Below are 19544 nucleotides of genomic sequence, written 5' to 3' on the forward strand. Positions count from 1 at the left end.
AGTTCTGAGTACATGAAAACTGTAAGTACTTTAAAAAATTGCTTTTAAAAACAACTCCAACTTACTTGAGGTCTTCCTGCTCTTCCAATCATTTGCAAAATATCAGTTTCACTGTACTCCTGAAACATTCCTCCAGCGTAATGCATTGTTGATTTTATAACTACCAGGTGTGCTGGTAAATTTACCCCCATAGCAAGGGTGCTAGTAGTAACTGGAAGCATTTAAACAGGTCAGGTATAAGAAAAGTGTTTTGGAAAGCCACAGATATGAACTACATTGAATTATCTCCCCTTTCCCTCTTGTTGTAGGGGGAAAGGGTCTAAAATCTGATTATCACACTTCCCGCAAGTTTTCACCATGTCACTTTTTTGGCAATTGCTACAATGTTTATGATAAGACCATATTTAGAATACCATGCATAGTTCTAGCTGTTACATCTCTATAAAATTTTGCAGAGCTGGAAAATGTGTTGCAGTGGGCAACCAAAATAATAGGAAGGCAGGAGCAATCTCTCTACAAGGACAAAGTAGTTTGTTGTGGCACAAGAGCACTCTGACAGAGGCTAAATGTCTCACGAAATACAAATCCCAGAATTCCATAGGGTGGCACCATGGTAGTTAAAGCGTTGTCGAACTGCATTATTTCTGTAGTGCAGATGCAGCCTCAGTGTTAGAGGTAGATGGTTTTCCTTAGAGGAAATGACTACCTGTGAAGGATGGGATATTCTTTGCACATACCTAAAGCAATGAGGTTGAAGGAAGGTATTACCCAGCTAACTGTTGGTGCTTCAGAATTAAATAATAGGGCAGTGATCCTATTGAATGTTGGAAGAAAGAAAAGTACTACTAGGATAGTAGTGCTGGATTGCTCACTGCCTGCCACCGTACACACGGTAATTACCAATAAGGAAATGTGACTTTGCCTCGTTTAGTCAAACCTGACGTGCCTCAGTGCATGAGTACAAAAAATGTAAACTGCTTTACACTACAAAACCATTGCATGGTTGTTTTGTGGCTTTGGTCAATATTAGCTATTTGTTTTAGAATATTCATGTAAAAATGCAATCAACAACTTTTAGCAAATTTATGACAAATACAGCTTTATATTGTCATTTATTAATCACATTTGTATTTTTCCAGGGCAGGACATGTTTGATTCTCCCATTTCATTGTTACAAGAACCTTATGAGATAGATGAGGCTGGTCCAATTCTATTTGGTGTGATTTACTGTAGAAGAGAAATTTGAACTAAAGTTTCCTAAACTATAATCACCATACTGCTTTGGGCCTCTATTTGGTAATCTCCTGTAGCATGTATAATTATAATTGTTCGCTGGAACACTGTTCGCTGAAGCAGTCACTGGGATTCATGGGAGTCCGTTCCTCTGTCAATTGAGAAGCAGTTGCCTGACATACCCATGCACTCCCGTGAGTGATCTCTAGCACAACAGGCAGAAAAAGGACCAGAAATTGTTCACACGAGGGAAAGTTGGAGAGCCACGCAGCTGCTTCTCATTCAACAGGGGAACAAACCTACATTGATCCCAGCAGCTGGTTACTGGTAAGTGGGGCTTGGGAGGACTCACGGTCCCTACAAAGCCCATAAACTGGGGCTATGCAGGGATTGGGGATATACAGCAGTTACAAATGCATAACTGTAGGTTACATATTTGTAACTGTCCAACAGGATTCTGGCCATTAATTTTAAACTAAAATATTAAAATATTAAAAAATGAAGTCTTTCTATTCAAATCTATTCACTTCTATAAATTAATACATTCATATTACAAAAGTAAAAATAAAATTTGAATGGTCACATGTTGGCTTTTCAGAAATGAAAACACTTTATTTTTGAAAGAACTGATATGATAACCCTTGTGGATTTGAAAAAATTTGTACTCACAAAGAACTGGTATGTCTCCCATATTAAAAGCTGCTTCAATGATTTTTCTATCAGACACCTCTACTCCAGCATGATGATAAGCTATTCCACAGATCAAGAGCTCTACAAATGAAAGTCAGACCTGACATATTAACCAAATTGTATTGCTACATATACACAACCAACTTTCTCCAATTAGCACATCCTACATACCCCTCAGCTTGGCTTCTTTTATTGACTTGGCACACTTTTGCAATCTTCAGAAAGGAAAGACATAATATTAGTGTTACCATGAATAAAATATCAAATATATTTCAAAAACAGAGTCCAATGGATGCCAGTTAACTCCACTGTAGCCACTCTATTCTTATTGGACAGGTATTGCAAACAGGAAAAATCCCAGCATATTCTGAAAGGTATTTGCTACTTCATTCTTGGCAATATGAGATCTGTTCTATATTCAAATATCAGCCCTTGGTATCACCTGAATGTAAAGAAAGGGATGTAAAGAATACTCAGATGTTCTCATCCTCAAAAAGAAAGAGTGTCTCAACGCATCATTTATTGAGACAACCCATAAAAAAATCTGATCAACTGTTTGAAAATTTGGAATGAGGGCTTTCATATGCAAAAAATATTTTGTGAAATAGCATTGCTTTGTTCAAAGCACTCTACATTTTTGCACTGAAAATAGTTTATTTCACGGAAAGTAATTTCCCTTCCAGCAGGGAGAACACTTTTGGAATTCTTCATTCTTGTGAGAACAAAATAAAAACAGGTTTATATCGCTAATCTGAAGGCAAGTGTCAGCCTTTTAGTGATTTTTCAAAATGCTGTTTGAAAACACTGAAATTCTGGACCATGCCAGCAACTATCAGGTCAGAATGCACAGTAAAGCCATTGAAATCCATAAACACCTGGACAATTTCAACAGGAAAGGAGAAACCCTTAAAGTAAACAAAGTTTGGTTTTCAGTCCTGAAAAACACCAAAATCAAGACCCAGCAAATGCAAATGAAAACTACCCAGGGTCAGGGGCATTTCCCAGCAGACAACGGATCATCAATTAAACAGACACCCTGAGGCTTTGCCATTCAGCAACAGAACAATACACAGGTTAACATGTAAATCTCTTTCTCTCAACTAACTGTACATATACCCAGCTCACTTCCATGTCAGCATTCTCTGAAGATGCCTGCCACAGCTTCTGGCGAAACTTCAGGAATAAACTCTACTACGACCTCATAACCCAAAAAACCCAGAAAAAACCTGTGATTTTTGACAATGTTCCCTAAAATGTTTAAACATACCAAAAGTCAAGCTTTGTAAGATGTTTCTTTGAAAAAATTTGACAAAAACAATAGAGAATATTTAGCACACACATCCCAGGTGTTCGTAGAACACTATACCAAATATGTTCACTGTGAAAATTACAGATAACTATTTATTCTACATATCTAAGAAGTAATTTAGATAAAGATTTACTTCAGACACACAGGTATCCAAAGGCAACTGCTAGTGTTAACATGAAGTTAATCCCACAGTAAGCATATGTCACGACACTCGGTACTTTCTAAGAAGTCACCTGAAAAATGTCATGTATGAAATCTTTCCGTAGCTTAACTACTGTGGATGACAAATGAAATACCAGCACAGGCTTCATTTTCTATTCAGCCCAACAGGCTAAAATCTACAAACCTTGGCGCTACTGATTTCAACATAAGCCATTACAAATATGTCAGAATCCAAAACTTTTGCTATATATGTCACTGAACACAGAGAGACAGATACTAGGGAAAAGCTTATGTTACAAAAGGTACCTTTCTAGCTGTTCCACATTCATAATAAATTTAGCATCTTTAGCTAGTACAGCAGCAGCTTGCTGTACTCCTTTCCTTGTGGCACAGAACTGTAAATAAGAAAATTCAATGTTTGTACTAATAATGTTAGACTACACAGAATAATATTACAATCACAAGAGGAAAGCAACAAAATATACCACAAGGGTTGGCCTTTGTTCAGAATACGTTTGAATAACACTAGCTACTTTGTAGTTAAGTGCTAAGTCAAATTTGAATTCCGTTTGGTTGCTACTGCAGGGAAATCCAAGCACTACTTTGTGAAGCTTCACTGGTCGGTATCTTTCATCTATTTTCAGACATACAGCAGGCCCCTTGCCATCTGAAAGCCATTCTGCAATCTTTAAAGAGAAAAGAACATATCTTAGACTAGAAACTTGAAAACAGTGCCCTGGGCTGAAATCCTGAAAGTACTTGCTCAAGAAGAGTTGCACGTATGCCACAGGAGCTCCACTGGTACAAATACTTTTAGGTTTTCCATATCAGTTATTCAATGTATTTTCCTCAATATGAATATAAAATATTCATTTGGCGTTGTTACTGTGATTTAGATCAGATCATATGGTCAAAGAGTACCTGTATGATAAACATTTCCCACTGTGATAGAAGGCTCATTTATATACTGCGACCACAGGAACTATGTTGTTCATACTGAAAAATCCAGCCTTTCTCTATAATTCTCAATTTGAGAGCCTGCGTGATATAGTTGGAATATTGGACTATGATACTGGGAAATCTGGATTCAAATTCCCACTGAGCCACAGAAACCTGATGGATGACCTTGGGCAAGTCACAGTCTCTCAGCCTCAGAGGAAGGGAATAGCAAACCTCCTCTGAACAAATTCTGCCAAGAAACCCCCATGATAGCTTCACCTTAGGGTCACCATAATATGAATTGAAGCACAAAACAACATTTGCAAATTTAAATTGTTCTTTAATTTAAAAAGGAGACCTTTAATGATCAGTAGCTATGACATATTTGGCCTTCAGTGCAAACTAAACTTCCGAAATGATCCATGGGAATTAATGAAGCTTTATCACACTGAACAGATCCATGCAGCACAGTATTCTCAGCCTGAACATTGAGGGAAAGAGATATCTTAAATTAACATTTCTCCTCCCTGTAAGATACACAAATTGGTTTCTAGCTGTAGTTTGCAATGTGGTTACTGTTATGAAAAAAGGAAGTAAATAAAATGGTGGTACAGATTCTCATCATTATTTCTTGGAATATGATAGAATCCTAACAAAATGTATAAAACACCTCAGTAGAACTATTAATTTTCTCACTGTGTGAACCATGCCTCTGTAAGTCTACATGAAAGGGCCAAAAGAACTTCAACATTTATGGTGAACAGGTCTGAACTCAGAAGAATGAGAAGTAAAGATAGGAGAAAGGAACATTAACAATTTAAGATATGTAGATGATGCCATAAAACTAGTGGAAAACATCACTGGAATAGAACAATTATTAAGGAAGGTCAAAGAAGAAAGTATAAAGGCAGTCTTAGTGCTGAACATAAAGAAAACAAAAATAATGACCATGGAGAATCTACATAAATTCAAACTAGACAATGAGGAAACTGAAATAGTAAAAAAGTTCCTGTACCTTGGATCAAATATTGATCAGAATGGAGACTGCTATCAAAAATCAGAAAAAGACTAGGAGTGGGAAGGGCAGCTATGAAAGAACTAGCTAAGATCCTAAAGAGTAAAGATATAAAACTGACCATGAAAGTTAGAATTGTCAAAGCCATTGTATTCCCCTTCACTGTGTACAGATGTGAGAACTGGAAACTGAAGAAATCCAACAGAAAAAAAATCAACTCATTTGAGATGTGAGAAGTGTGGTGGAGAAGAGTGCCGAGGATAAAATGGACAGCCAAAAAGACAAATAAATGTATCCTTCAACAGATTAAACCTGAACTCTCCCTGGAAGCAAAGATAACCAAACTAAAGCTGACGTACTTTGGCCACATCATGAGAAGGCACGACTCATTAGGAATGGTTATAATTTTAGTAAAGATGGAAGGCTGTAGAAAGAGAGGAGGACCCCTACATTAGATGGCTAGACTCAACCAAGGAGGTGACAGGCCTGAATCTATAGGACCTAAGTAGAACAGTAGAGGATAGGGAACGCTTGGAGATGTCTCATTCACAGGGTCTCCATGAGGGCATAACTTGAGGACAGTTAACAACAAAAATACTGCTGGTACTATACAGGCACTAAAGATATACATGTGGGCCAATTAAGAAGGGAAAAATACAAAATCAAAGGGCCTTAGGGCCAGAACAGACCAGCAAGGGGTGGCTTCAGCCGCCCCTGCCAAAGATACACCAGAGCTGCAACAAATATATGCTGTGGCCCCAATCTGTCTTGAACCCATTCCAAATAGGAGAAGAAATGATCAGCTGGGAAAGAACATGCTTTTCCGGCTGCATTGCAGCCCCAGGGCAGCTTCAAGATGCTCCAGCAGCTTGAAGCATCTTGAAGCCATCCATGACTGGGTAGCCACCCAGCTTCCAAGAGTCATTGGAGTGAGCAGCATGTAAAAGCCATACTTCGTTGACGCCTAGAAATAAGCTTTTTTCAGCCATCTATTTCAGCCCTTAGTATTCTAAAGTAAAAAATGAAGATCAATTATAAGAAATAGCCACAAGGGGTGAAAATGTAAAACACAATTTTCCTACGCAGTATTGACAACTGCCACGCTTGACAGGATTTCACAAAACATACTTACAAAAATGTGTGTACAATTTAAAGCACACTGTAATATTTTCTGTACAAAGTCCCCTTAGAGCTCCCTAGATCTGGTTTAATAGACAAAAGCAGTCTCATTTGAAGAAGGGATGTCCAAACATCTGTGGCTTGTGACCAACAGTGAAGATGATTTCATGTTAAGTTCTACCATTCATGAAACAGAAAGGGGAGAATGAGAAGCATTCCCTAACAAATATTTGTTAAAAGATTGGATTGAGTTTGTTCCTATCTGCACTTCCCGTGCCACCTTACTCTTACTTGTTCCAAGACTAAGAAAACTTCTTTTGACTGAGGAAAGGGCAAGACAGTTTTGACAGCAAGGTCTCTGAAAACTGGGTGGAACATCTTTTGCCTGGGGCCTTTTCAGTAAGAATTACACATGGAGTATCAGTTTTCTGATACAAATTCTAAGACTTCTAGTACCAACCTCTACTGGGAAAAGATGCTCAGTTGGGTTCTGGAAGAAACCATGTCTGTGGCAAAGTATGAAAAGATGTGCAAAAAGTGGAAAGTACAGACCTTTTTCCAGTCCCCAACAGCAGGTCTCACATCAGCAATAAAAGCTCTGTAAACTACAAGTCTATGCTAGTATCATCTTCCATACAAGAACCCATCTTTTATGTAAAGATGCCAGGAATCAAAACTGGAACCTGCAGTGCTCAAGGCACATACTGTCTAATACTGAGCTGTAACTCATCAATAGATTCTGGAATTAACTAATTAGGTTGTCAGTGCTACAAGTTTTATCTGTGTTCAGTAAATGGAGATTAATAGGCTGGAGAATACTAAATTGTACACCTTTCAAAGCTTGACTTTTCAAATTGTCACCACAATGAAATCAATAGACACATGTCAACATTTATCTCTTTTTGCCTCATCTCTTTTACTTCAACCTGTGAAGTGTGTGTGGGAGTGAGAAAGAGAGAGAGAAAAACACACGGGAATATACTGGACAGAATATTTATTTGAAGTCCAGAAATGAATTGGCATTAAAATTTCTTACATCTTCTGCATTTGGGATTGTTGCAGAAACTGCCACAAATCTCATTGAAAGCACTGAATCAGAGTTCTCAGAGCCATGTGAAAGAGAAGACTGAACCGTTTTCATCCGGCTGACCACAACCTCAAGTGTAGCACCTCGGCTCTCATCTTTCACAACATGAACCTATGGATTAAACAAAATAGTAGATAAAATAGTATACCCTTCTCTAATTTTCTCTCTCTTTAGTAATTTATTATTGCTTTACCTCATCAATGAGGATCAGTCTCACTAGCTGAACTAAGGAGTTATCTCTCCACTTTCTAGTCATGCTATCCCACTTTTCCTAGTAAAAGATGAAACAATGTTATCATTAGTGGTGCAATCCACCACTACCATTCCTACAATAAATTTAATGGTATTTTGTAAGAATATTGATGATAGCATTATGAGTATCATTGGCTATCATGATTATTAAAGCTATACAATTTGTAATGGTCAAGAAAATATTATGCTAATATGTTCCTATTCCAAACTAAGACCATTTTTATACAAGAACAGTGTAGAACAAAATAATTTAGAGTTTGTAATTCAATTATATGTGCACTTGGATGCTCCTTTAACTTTTAAAATAGTTTCTTGTATAAATGACATCATCATCATCATCATCATCAGTTTATACAGTGTCATCGATGTACACGCTTTACAAATAAAAAACAGCCAGCCTTGGCAAAGGTATATAATCTAGAATATATAAAGCTCAGACACCAAGAAGGATGGAGTTATACCAATATAAAACTATACAATAAAATTATGAAACAGATTATCAGTGTGCTCCTTACACAACATTACACACAACACATTCTCAGTATATGTTCACAGTGTAGAATGATTAATATATTGCTATAAGAAAAATATTTTTTCCAAGTGATACCGAAAATTTCCAGGAATTTCTCAGAACTAGAAGCAAATGGCAAATTAAACTAATACAGGAGCAACAGTAACTGCATGAAATTTTGTATGTATTGAAACAACTTCTCAAAAAATCAACATCAAATTGTACTGTGAAACCTACTGGTGTGGTCAAAATAATATGAGCATGCTGTATTTCAAATAAATCATCCATAGCTGTGTCTCCTGTTAGTTCTTTAGAGATGAGTCCAACAGGTCCAAACTTTTCTTTCCAATCATCAAAACGTTGACTGCAGAGAGCTTTTATTGGAGCCACTAAAATCATTTCGGAGTAGTGGAGAAAAGAAAGCAATGTTTAAACAGGTCTACAAATAAATAGCTTACAATGATCAATGTTGTTTTTTATAATTATCTAATTTTTGCTTCATAAATTAAGATTGGCATTTGCTTCTCTATTTAGCTGAGCTGATCTTTGAACTACAGTATGTTCCAATAACGATTTTAATAGCTCTTTGAACTATTCTGCCATGGAGATCTTGAGAGTACATATCAGGGAATTACAAATATATCTCTTAAGATTTTGAACACTGCACTTTTTATTTGCACGGGCAATATCATATCCATACTACATTCGTGATAAATTAGTACTAATCTAAGGGAACAACCCTAAATCCCTCAAAAGGGTGACTGAAGGGCCACTGATGTTGTAGATTATTTTTTTTATCCAGCCATGGACATTCCCCATCACAGGTGAAAAAGTTCTGAGGGTAGAGACCTCAGTGCAGTGTTGGGAAACTTCATTGCCACTGCTCCTCTGACAGTGGTGAGGGGAAAGTTTATGTCTAGGGTGGATTGTGGGCCCAGTGGGATCCACAGCCCATCCATTCCCTATACACACAAATGACAAAAAATATGCCTGCCATGGAACTAATGTACTTCCCATTGGTTTTCATGCAAAGAAAGTGTTGGTTTTTTTAAAAATGATAGAGTGATGTGGCCCCCTAGCAGAGTTTAAATGCACTGATGCAGAAGGTGGAATAGTAACCAGCCACACCACCTGAACACACGCATCTCAATCTTTAAAAGTATTTAGAAGTACTTTTACTCAAATGTTGTGCACAGTCAAATACAGGTTTGGCTTCTTGAGGTAAGGTGAAGAAGAAAAAAGAAAAACTACAAGATTTCAGGAAGATGGGAGCTGCTTCATAGCCAGAGAGAGATGAAAAGCAATTGGTATGCAGATGAGACCAAACAAGACAAAAGGATGCCTGCATTATTCAGGAAGAGAGAGTGTGTAAATAAACAAACAGGAAGAATAGAGCCTAAAACATCTAGAGTGATAAGTGATCCAGTTTGGATCATACTCTTTTGAAGACCAGTCAAACAGAAGGAAAACCAAGAATTGATAGAACGAAACACTTGGAAGTGACTGACCCTAGAAGACTAGTAGGCAGACTATGCTCAACCCCTCTTGTACTTGCCAATTCTCCCCAGCCCATTTTCTTGTTATCTGAAAGTCTGAGCTACATCTCACCCACCCCCATGCCTTCCAGTCAGGCTCAGCTGCTGGAGAGACCACAGGTGACAGTGACTGCAATTGAGGAGGGCACCTCTGCCATGTGAACATGGCTGGAAGGGGCAGAGAGAATGCTCACTTGGCCTTCTAAGAAGGAGCAGGAGTATGCAGCCAAATGGGCAGAGAAACATCCTCCTTGCTTCAGTCATCACACCTGGTGACAACAAATGTAGTGATGCCACTGCCCAGAGAAACATGGAGAGGAGGAGAACATGGCTGGCAAGCTCTGCATGAAACTAGAAATGTGGTTTAAGTACAGTACTATATAAGTCCATACAAAAAACAAAACAAAACAAACCCAAAACAGGATTGGCCTAAGGATTTGCCAGATCAAGAGTAATGGAAGGATGACTCAGTAGTACAACAAGTCTCATTCGTTTAAAGTAAAACATACTTAGCAAGGTATGAACACACATTTGTGGCTATTATGCATGCACATTCAACAACCAAACTCTAACATGCATCATAACAACAACAGAAACTGCTTTCTTCTTTAGTGTTAATAATTGACTCTACAATTATATACTTACTATAAACAATTTTAATATTTAACCAAGGCATTGGCACCCTGATCAATAATCTGGTAATTGCCAGCTCAAACATTACAGTTTTTCCAGAACCAGTTGGTGCACAGATCACAAAATTTCTGTCTGTGTAAAGAAGCTAGAAAAGCAAAGCAAATATTAAATACTGCACAACAGTCAGTTGTATCTAATTTGACTAATACACTTGGAAAAATCTGAACATAACAAATATGATTATTATTAGTATTATTATTTGAGTCATCATTATTACCAAACCACATACAGGTTGAGTCTCCCTTATCCGAAATTCCAAAATCCAAAATATTTCAAAACCCAAAACTTTTTCCATGGATGGCTGAGATAGTCGAGATCTTTGGTTTCTGATGGTTCAGTGTACACAAACTTTGTTTCATGCACAAAATCATTAAAAATATTGCATAAAATTATCTTCAGGCAATGTGTATGAGGTATATATGAAATATAAATGAATTTTGTGTTTAGACCTGGGTTCCATCTCCAATATATCTCATTATGTATGTGTACGAAATACAGGTATTCCAAAATCCAATCCTCCTCCTCCTCCATCCAAAATACAAAACATTTCTGGTCCCAAGCATTTTGGATAAGGGAAGACTCGACCAGTATCATAAAATCATAGCCAAATCAATGCTGTCATTTTTAAAGACTAAATTCCTATGAATCAGATGTGAACTTTTACTTTAGACAAGGGCAAAAAAGCGGTAAAAGAGAAGTATAACTTTTTTTCTTGCTATCTGCCACTGAGCAATAATGAAGAATATATGGTACAGCTAGGACCATTATGTAGCAAAGCTCATAGCTGTGTTGCTCACACAACTACCATTTCCAAGTATCAAGGGAGAACAGTGAACATAGACGATGATGACAGGCATTGACAGTAGACTATCACAAAATATACACAGTAAGTTTTGTTGTTCTGTATTATTTTCAAATTAAGCTATAAAAAAATCTTTACCCATTTATTTTCCCTAAATTATAAACAGCTTACAGTGCATCTTATAATCAAAAACAAGTCCTCTTAAGTTAAAAGAGGTTTACTCCCAGATCTGTAAGACTATAGCCTTAAACACACATTTGGGCACATTTCTAATTTTAAAGCAAGCCTATTAGCTATGTGCTGATCTATTACCAAAAGAAGGTTACATTTCTTAAAAGGCTATTGCAGGAGTGAGATTTGTGCTTTCCAGATGTTATTAGACTCCAGATCCCATTAACCTCAGCCACCACAGCCAATAGTCAGGAATGCTGGCAGTTGTCATCCAAGAACATCTGAAGGCCATAAGTTCCGCACCCCAATTTATACTAATTCCTATTCTGGTTAATAGTATGCATTTGTAGTGTAATTTGTAAGAACCATACCACACTGCTAAACTGTTCAGCTAGTTAAACCAATAATAAATTGAGCAATTAATGCCATGGTTTATTGTGTCTTGTTGGTTCAATGTTTCGTGTCCCTTAGTTCCAGCATAAACCGATGCATAATGATTCAGAAATAACTCCCACTATTTTCAACAAGGGTTATTCTTAGGTCACTGTGCACAAGGATTCATTTACTATGTTTATTGATTTAATTTATATCCTGCCTATCTCCCAGCATGAGATTCAAGGAGATGTACAACTTTTTAAAAACCTCTCAGTAAAAAAGTTAAAACACAATTAAATCAATCCTCTATTTCTAAAACTCAAGTTAAAAGCAGCTTTTAAAACACATTTAAAACATACTAAAATAGAAACACAACAACCCCAGGTGACCAGATGTCATAACAGCAAAGGAAGACAAGGCACCATAAAATGTAGGGTATTCAATAAAAATGTAGGACATTTCCAAATAAAAGCTAAAAACACTAATATCAATGTAAATCCGTGCTTCTTAGTCATGCTCAAAATGGAGGACATTTTGAAATTCCTCCTGGACAGAAGTTTTAAATGTAGGACATGTCTTGAAAAAGGAGGACATCTGGTCACCCTGCAACAACCTCCCACTAAAATCTTCACCTGTCACAACATATTAAAAACCAAATGCTTCCTTAAATAAAAAGGTCTTCTTTATCTGATAATGAAACGACAGCAGGGAGGAGGTGAACCAGCCCTCCTAAAGAAGAGACTTCCACAATTTTGAAGCAGCCACCAAGATGGCTTTATTTTGTGTCATCAAATGTGCTTGTGATGGTGCTGGGATCAAGAGAAAGCCTTCCCCCAAATATCTTAAAAGTCAGTCAGGCTTTTAAGGGAGATACAGTATTCCAGATAGTCTAGATCAGTGGTTTCCAAACTATGGTTTTCGAGATGTTTTGGACTTCAGCTCCCAGAATTCCCAATCATTGGCCATACTGGCTAAGGCTTCTGGGGATTAAAGGTCAAAACACCTGGAGGACCAGACTTTGGGAAACACTGGTCTAGACCCACACTGTGTAGGGCTTCAAAGGCCACAAACAGCAGTTTGAATTATGTCTGGAAATTGAGAGCCTTGAGCTCCCCTTTCATCTGCTAGCATATCCAGCCATGGGGTTAAACCACTGATACCATACTCCCTTCTTTATGCAGTGCCTGGCAAGCAGCAAGGTTTGGTGAGTTTATAGTGGGCAAAGAGGTAGGCGAAGTGTAGTCCATGAGTCATATGTGCCCTCCCTAGAGGCCCTAACAGTTTTAGCCCAGGGGTACTGAGATAGCCCCTGAAATTACTAAGAGTAAGAAATGAGAGAGGTGTATGTGTTGAGATTTGGCCCTCCAAGGATTGGCAGGACTGTATATGGCCCCTGGACCGCAAAATGTTGCTCACCCCAGCAATAGAGGGCTGCCATACCTGGTACTGAACTCCAATGAGTTTGGATATCCAGTCTATATTTATGGGAATGAGCCACTGAAGGGTTAGTTTTATGAAATGAACAAACATTTCTTTATACTTTCCCCTAAATTTAGGGAAATAATTTTAAAGCAGCACTATTGAAATTAGTTAATACTTACATCATCGAGAGCCTTGGACTGAATATAATTAAAATAAGGGAACTCCTTGAAAATATTTCTAAATTGAGCAGCTTAAAATCATGTTAAGGGGTGAATAAACTAGTGAAAACCTGAAATAACACTTTGATATTCAAATACTTTATCTAGATTCAAGATTTCAGTAAAGACCTGCTTTTACACATTTGTCGGAGAAGTCATTCACTGGGCACTTAGCCATTTCTGGACTAGAGGAGCAACATGCTTTTTAAGGACTAAAACAGACATTTTGGGAAAACTGAAATGAAATCTGAAAAATATGCAAAGATATTGATTTATCAAATTGAAACATTTGTGTATTCATCATCTTAGCAGAAAATCAAATGCTTCTCATTTGCTGATACATTCAAGTCCAAAACACATTACAGAAATTATCCAGTTTGAGACTGTTTTAACTGCCCTAGCTCAGTTCAAGGGAATTCTGGGAACTATAGTTTGATGAGGATTTAGCCTTCTCTGTCAGAGAGCTCTGGTGCCACAATAAACTACAATTCCCAGGATTCCCTAGCACTGAGACGGCAGTTGTAGCAGTCTCAACCTGGATTATTTCTGCAGTGTATTTTCAGATGTCAATCAAGAAGCCAAGAGTAATGAATCTTTCCCATCCTAGGTGTCAAATTTCAATTTGGAAAAAGTCAAGGGACCACATTGCAATAATGGATGAGGCTAAGGCCATGGAGCAGAGCCAAACCAAAGGCATTAGAGCCACATGTAAATCTCACCAACATTGACATTTTCTCAACAAACATGTAAAACACTGCTCACTTCTACATCTTGACAGAACAGCTTGCAGGCATGCAAAGCATAGCTCAGTTCTATACATCTTCTCAGGAGTAAGCCCTTGGGCTGTAGTGGCGAACCAATGGCATGCGTCCCAGAGATGGCATGTGAAGCTCTTTTCAGGGCATGGGGAGGGAGGAGAAGAGGAGGAACAGGCGCGCATGCCTTCAGCTATCCTGGGCCTTCAGCTGTCTACAAAGAGGCAGCTGAAGGCATGGGAGGGTGCAGGGGGAAGAGGAGAAACAGGTGCATTCCTGTTCCTCCTCTCCTCAGCTGTCCCAGGCCTTCATCTATCTCCAGAGAAGCAGCTGAAGTCCCAGGAGGGTCGGGTAACACCCAGTGCTGGAAAGCCTTTTAGTTTGGGCACTCGGTCCCTAAAAGGTTCGCCATCACTGCCCTAGGGTAATTAGGTTCCCAGATTGGAAGCCACAACTCATTTCCATGCATTGGCTTCCCACTTTGCAAATTGCAATTCAGTTTGCAAATTGCAATTCAGTTCCATGAAACAGTTCCTGAGCTGAACAAGAGAACTCCTGCTCCATGCAAATCTTTCCATTCTGCCCACTTCCATGCAAAACCTTTGTAGTCTTCAAAAATCTTACTTCTGATCACCAATAGGTGATCAATACAGAAGAAGCTTGCAGGCTAGATGGGCAACTGTAGCCTGATCCAGACCGGCGCTTTGCTACATGGCGGCGGCATGACAATGGTGGTGCCCTGTGTACATGGGCGCTGCCATTGTGACATAAGCACCATGTGGTGTCCGCATGGCGCCGTGCGTCGCTTATGTCACACTCATGACGTCGCACAAAGAACCCGGAAACTCCGGGCTCTTTTTGTTCTGCAGTGGCAGCACACCGTTTGGGGGCTATGCCGTCCCTGAGGAGCAAAAACAGGCGCCAGCAAACCGCCGTTTCTTGGCGGTCTGTCCCATGCCTGTGTGATCCCCTGCAGCCACATAATCAGTTTGTGGGTTTTAAAAACACATCAAACAGCATTATAATTTATACTGTTTGAAACAAAGAACCTATACTTCCATATTTATAAAACACAAAAGGATACGGATTTCAGTCACAGGCCTCAAAACCTTAAACTCCTTTTCAGTTATTCCTAGTGGATGAAAGGATATTTGTTTTAGAGATCATCCATTAACAATATAAATTAAAAACACAAATAAAAAAACAAAATGGGCTAAATCCAGTGCTATTCTTGTGTTAGCAATGGGATTTTCTTCTCATCCTGCCCCGTTTTCCTGCAGCCTTCTATGGCACTGAAAACTTACTCCAGAGGGCTTTTCAGTCCTCCAGAGCAGTTTTTTTCAACAGTTTTAACTGTAAGAGGGAAGGGTGTTTGCACCTTTCTAGTTCCACACCACAATGTGTTGAATCCATGCATAGTCAAGCTCAAAGTACACCCATTGAAATCAGTGGGTTAAGGAAGTAATGACTAATCTAAGTCCCACCAATTTCTACCACAAGTATTGTTTAATTAGCTGAGATTGTACACAACCCTCTCACTTATGACTTTACACTGATGTTGCATGTACGCAGAGAGGTTCAGGTGCTTAAAGCCAGTTTAAAGTTGTGCTCTGCAGAAATGTTTAGGTAGGCAAAGGTCTTGAATATATTTGGTGATTGCAAACTAAGGCCCTTTACAGACCTGCCTGAAAGGCCAGCATGGGGAAAGAGTTGGAGGCGTAGCGGCCTCACAACACATGCCTGACTCTGTCCCCCAGGGCGCCCTGATGATGCGTCCCACTCCACATGGTGTGCAGCGTCATGAGGTGCCTCCACTGCTGCATCCAGATGATGCAGCACTGAAGGAGCATCATATCGTCACAACATCATGGCTATGGAGCCCTTTTGAGTGCGCAAAGAGGAGCTACTTTTTGTGGCTACTTTTTGCGCCCTCGAAAGGCCAGATCAGGACTGTGCCATGAGGTTACTGCGGCCCTGATCTGGCTAGGAAAGGGGCGGTCTGTCAAGCCCCTAAGATACTATATGCTCTTTATTTCAATGGTTTTCTTTACAATTTACAAATAAAACAGTCTGAGTCACAAAATGTGACTCAGAAGAAAGGTAGGATATTCTTTGGCGGGATACAAACGGGCAGGGGAAGACGTCTTGGAGGTGTATTCTGCTGAATACGGAGCCTCCAGACCGCCCACCCCGGGGGCGTGGCTCAGGAGATGGGGCTTCCACATGGGGGGCAGTGAAGACGCCTCACCTGGGGCCGTTTCTGACCCGCAGTTTCCAAACCGCCGCCTCGGAGGACGCTGCAAAGAGAGAGGCAGCTTCCTCACGGGCGGCCAAAAACGGGGCTTTTTTTTTTCCTTTGCCGGCTGGCGGATGCGCAGCTGCGCAGCTGCAGCGCTAAGCAGCAGCGGCAGAAAGCCTATGTGCACATTTAAAGTGCCCAAGCCCCTTTAAAACTTTTCCCCCCGCTCTGCCCAAGAACAATGGTGGTCTCCTGCCAGCTGGTGATCAGCTGGTGTTGGCATCCTTGTCCTCTTGCACTTTGCCAGTGTCACCAGCATCATGGATGCCTCCTCTCCTTTGGTCCCCGCGCTCTTGCTGAATCTGCAATGCACAGCCACAGCTGTCGCCGCTGCCACCGCTTTCCCCTGCCATCCCCCATCACCTCCCTTGTATATATGTAAATATTTACAGTTTTAGTGGTTTTTATTGTTAGGTGAAAATGGCACAGGAATGTGTGTAGGGGCTCACTTTAAAGTCCAAACTTTCCAAGCAGCGCATGCGTACATGTTGCTCTAGGGTTAGGGTTAGGGTTAGGGTTACGAGTCTTAAAATGCGCTGCAGCTGTGCTGCAGCTTCCACACCTGCATGGCAGCTGACGCTGCAATTAAAGCCTGACTGCAAACTGTGCATGTTCCAGGACCCCGACTCATTATGCGACGCAGCAGACACGGAGCTTTTAAATGGGCAACTTAAATTAGCGGCGTAGCAATTCTGGCGTACCGGTGCAGCAGCTTACAGACGGAGCTGCGCAGCTGCGCATCAAACGGAAAAGAAGCGGAGAAAAGCAGCACCTTTTTAATGCCGCTTCTTCCCGCTTGGGGCGTGCGGGGGGCGTGTTCATGGCGGCATTCAGGTAAGGCCCGTCTGAAGGCTCTACCTTCATGACGTCATGAATACACCCCTTTTTGCCCGTCTGTATCCCGCCTTTCTTTCTTTCTAATAAATAGCACATTGCAGTGGTGTCACTGGGGGGGGGGGGGGGGATGCAGGCCGCACCGGGTGACATGCCATAAGAAGGAAGAGGGGATGACACTTAGTCACCCCCCACCCCCCACAGGTGTTCCTTGGGCCCACGTGGGTACTGCTCCAGGCCTTCAGAGGGTCTATGGACTTTGGGGGGGGTCTCTGGGCCTTGGGGGGGTCTCCACCGCCCACGTGGGCACTTCCCCAACCTGTGCGGCCATTTTGCAGCCCGCAAAGCTATTTCCCCCACCCTGGAAGTCCCGCCTGAAAGTTCCATCCCCCCAGTATTTCTGCCACCCACACCGGGTGACACCTGGTGTGGGATCCCCACTGGTATATGGAACCTTTAGAAGAGAAAAAAAAATCCAGTTAATTGCTTCTGGAAAGATTTTGTGCTTAACAAATTAGAATAACTCATAGAAAAGATCTCATTCCACAACACAAAGTTGTGCCGCTTCTATTCCGAATGTTCTTGGACTGCAAGTTCCAACAGTTCTAGCTGCATTGCCAATGGTGAACAATGTGGGAACTGCAGGCCAACAACATCAGGAGAGGTCCCCACTTCTGTCCTATAGTTCCAGGATGTGCCAGTGAGAGGCCAGTTCAAAAGCATTTGTATCTGTGTCCACTCCCAATTTAACTGGTCTCTAGCCAATCCCAAAGGGGCACATCACTTGCATACAATATCTTACTTACACTTCAAACTGCCTATCTGCTTTTAATGTCATGTTTTTGGCAGAAAGAAGGAGTGTATTTTTAATAAATAAACAAATAGGAATCTGTTTAATATCAAGGCAGAAGTGGGAAGAAAGCATTGCATGCAAAAGGCTGGATTAATTCCTTTGTGCAACAATGTTACATTAAATTTGATGATGGAGGGAAGTAAATGAAGGCAGAAGGGAGATGTGATGAGACAATGCAAAGCTTTCTTTTCATCAATTTCCCTGGATGACCTGAAAATATACAGCACTAAGCTCTCTGAGACATTCATTTAATTCCACCCAATTATAATTACTTCAGTCTTCTATGGCTTAGGTGTACCTTTATGTGATTCACATCTTTTTTTCTAATTTCCTTCTGACCTTCCACATGAATACTACTATGCTCCTTACTTTATATTACTTGAACAGATTTAACTGTTGCGTATTTCTTGACTCCATCTACAGTTCTGTTCATGAGTATACATTATTCATAGTTATTGCATGAAGGCTATGTTGTAAATACCCTTTGTTGGGAAAAATTACAAGAAAAGGTGTAATTTACCTTCCACACTAGAAGTCTTTGAAACACAAGGAAATGAGTATGCATTTTCAATTCCCTTTCCATTTGCAGAAGCTGAAATAACATCATTTACACTAAGCAGATTAAAATCTGAATATTGAGCTATCTGCATATTATTTTTCCACGGATCTATGTTCATCGCTTCATTGGTAGCATTACTACAATATGTGTCCATTCTTCTGTTGGCATTGGTGCTCTCTTTGCTGCCTGTATTTCCATATGTATAATTTGTTGGTTTGAATAAGCTGTAAGAAACACAGATGGATGTTTATTATACAATGTAATACGTTATATAAAATAATATAACATGCAACCCTACTTACATAATTATATTCTATAGCTTAAAGCTACTCAAAGTGGTAGCCCTGTAATAGTGCTGGTCCCCAAGCAATTAGTTAAATTTTCAAGTTACATTTAAATGTAACTTGCTAAATAGGGCATTTCACATTTGTGGCATATCAAATTGTGGATAGTTACTTTTAAAGTAATTATCTGCCATTATAATTCAATGCCCCCAAAGTAGTTACCACTATAGTTGCAATTTAAAACAGTAACTTTCCCTTTCCATTTCTCAAATGTACTTGAATGGTTATTTCTAGTTATTTTTCAAATATAAGAAAGATATAACGCTTTGATCTATAGTACAAAACACACTCTCCTCCTATCCAGCCATCAGCACCCATGAAAGAGCAGAACAGAGTACAGACCACAGCATAAACCAGCACTTAAACC

At 39.8% G+C, this 19544-nt stretch overlaps 1 protein-coding gene across 13 annotated transcripts in view; it reads right to left on the reverse strand.

The window, feature by feature from the left end:
• The window catches only part of LOC149316470 (putative ATP-dependent DNA helicase HFM1), a 101320-nt gene that overhangs the window by 35584 nt on the left and 46192 nt on the right, over window positions 1-19544 (reverse strand). For 12 of the 13 annotated variants that reach the window (XM_089515582.1, XM_089515580.1, XM_089515589.1 and 9 more), the window contains 12 exons: window positions 18795-19057; window positions 15373-15420; window positions 13495-13565; window positions 10498-10630; window positions 8555-8706; window positions 7748-7825; window positions 7504-7665; window positions 3880-4080; window positions 3701-3789; window positions 2095-2138; window positions 1903-2004; window positions 66-211 (listed from right to left, as the gene is read on the reverse strand). In XM_089515582.1, coding sequence (XP_089371708.1) covers window positions 66-211; window positions 1903-2004; window positions 2095-2138; window positions 3701-3789; window positions 3880-4080; window positions 7504-7665; window positions 7748-7825; window positions 8555-8706; window positions 10498-10630; window positions 13495-13565; window positions 15373-15420; window positions 18795-19057 — 1489 coding nt within the window. The remainder of the gene's footprint in view (window positions 1-65; window positions 212-1902; window positions 2005-2094; window positions 2139-3700; window positions 3790-3879; window positions 4081-7503; window positions 7666-7747; window positions 7826-8554; window positions 8707-10497; window positions 10631-13494; window positions 13566-15372; window positions 15421-18794; window positions 19058-19544) is intronic. The other variant, XM_089515591.1, reaches the window with a different exon arrangement.

This window comes from Sceloporus occidentalis, unplaced genomic scaffold (assembly GCF_023333645.1).
Source record: "Sceloporus occidentalis isolate IW3139 unplaced genomic scaffold, rSceOcc1.0.p SCAF_3, whole genome shotgun sequence".
NCBI classification, from domain to species: domain Eukaryota; kingdom Metazoa; phylum Chordata; class Lepidosauria; order Squamata; family Phrynosomatidae; genus Sceloporus; species Sceloporus occidentalis.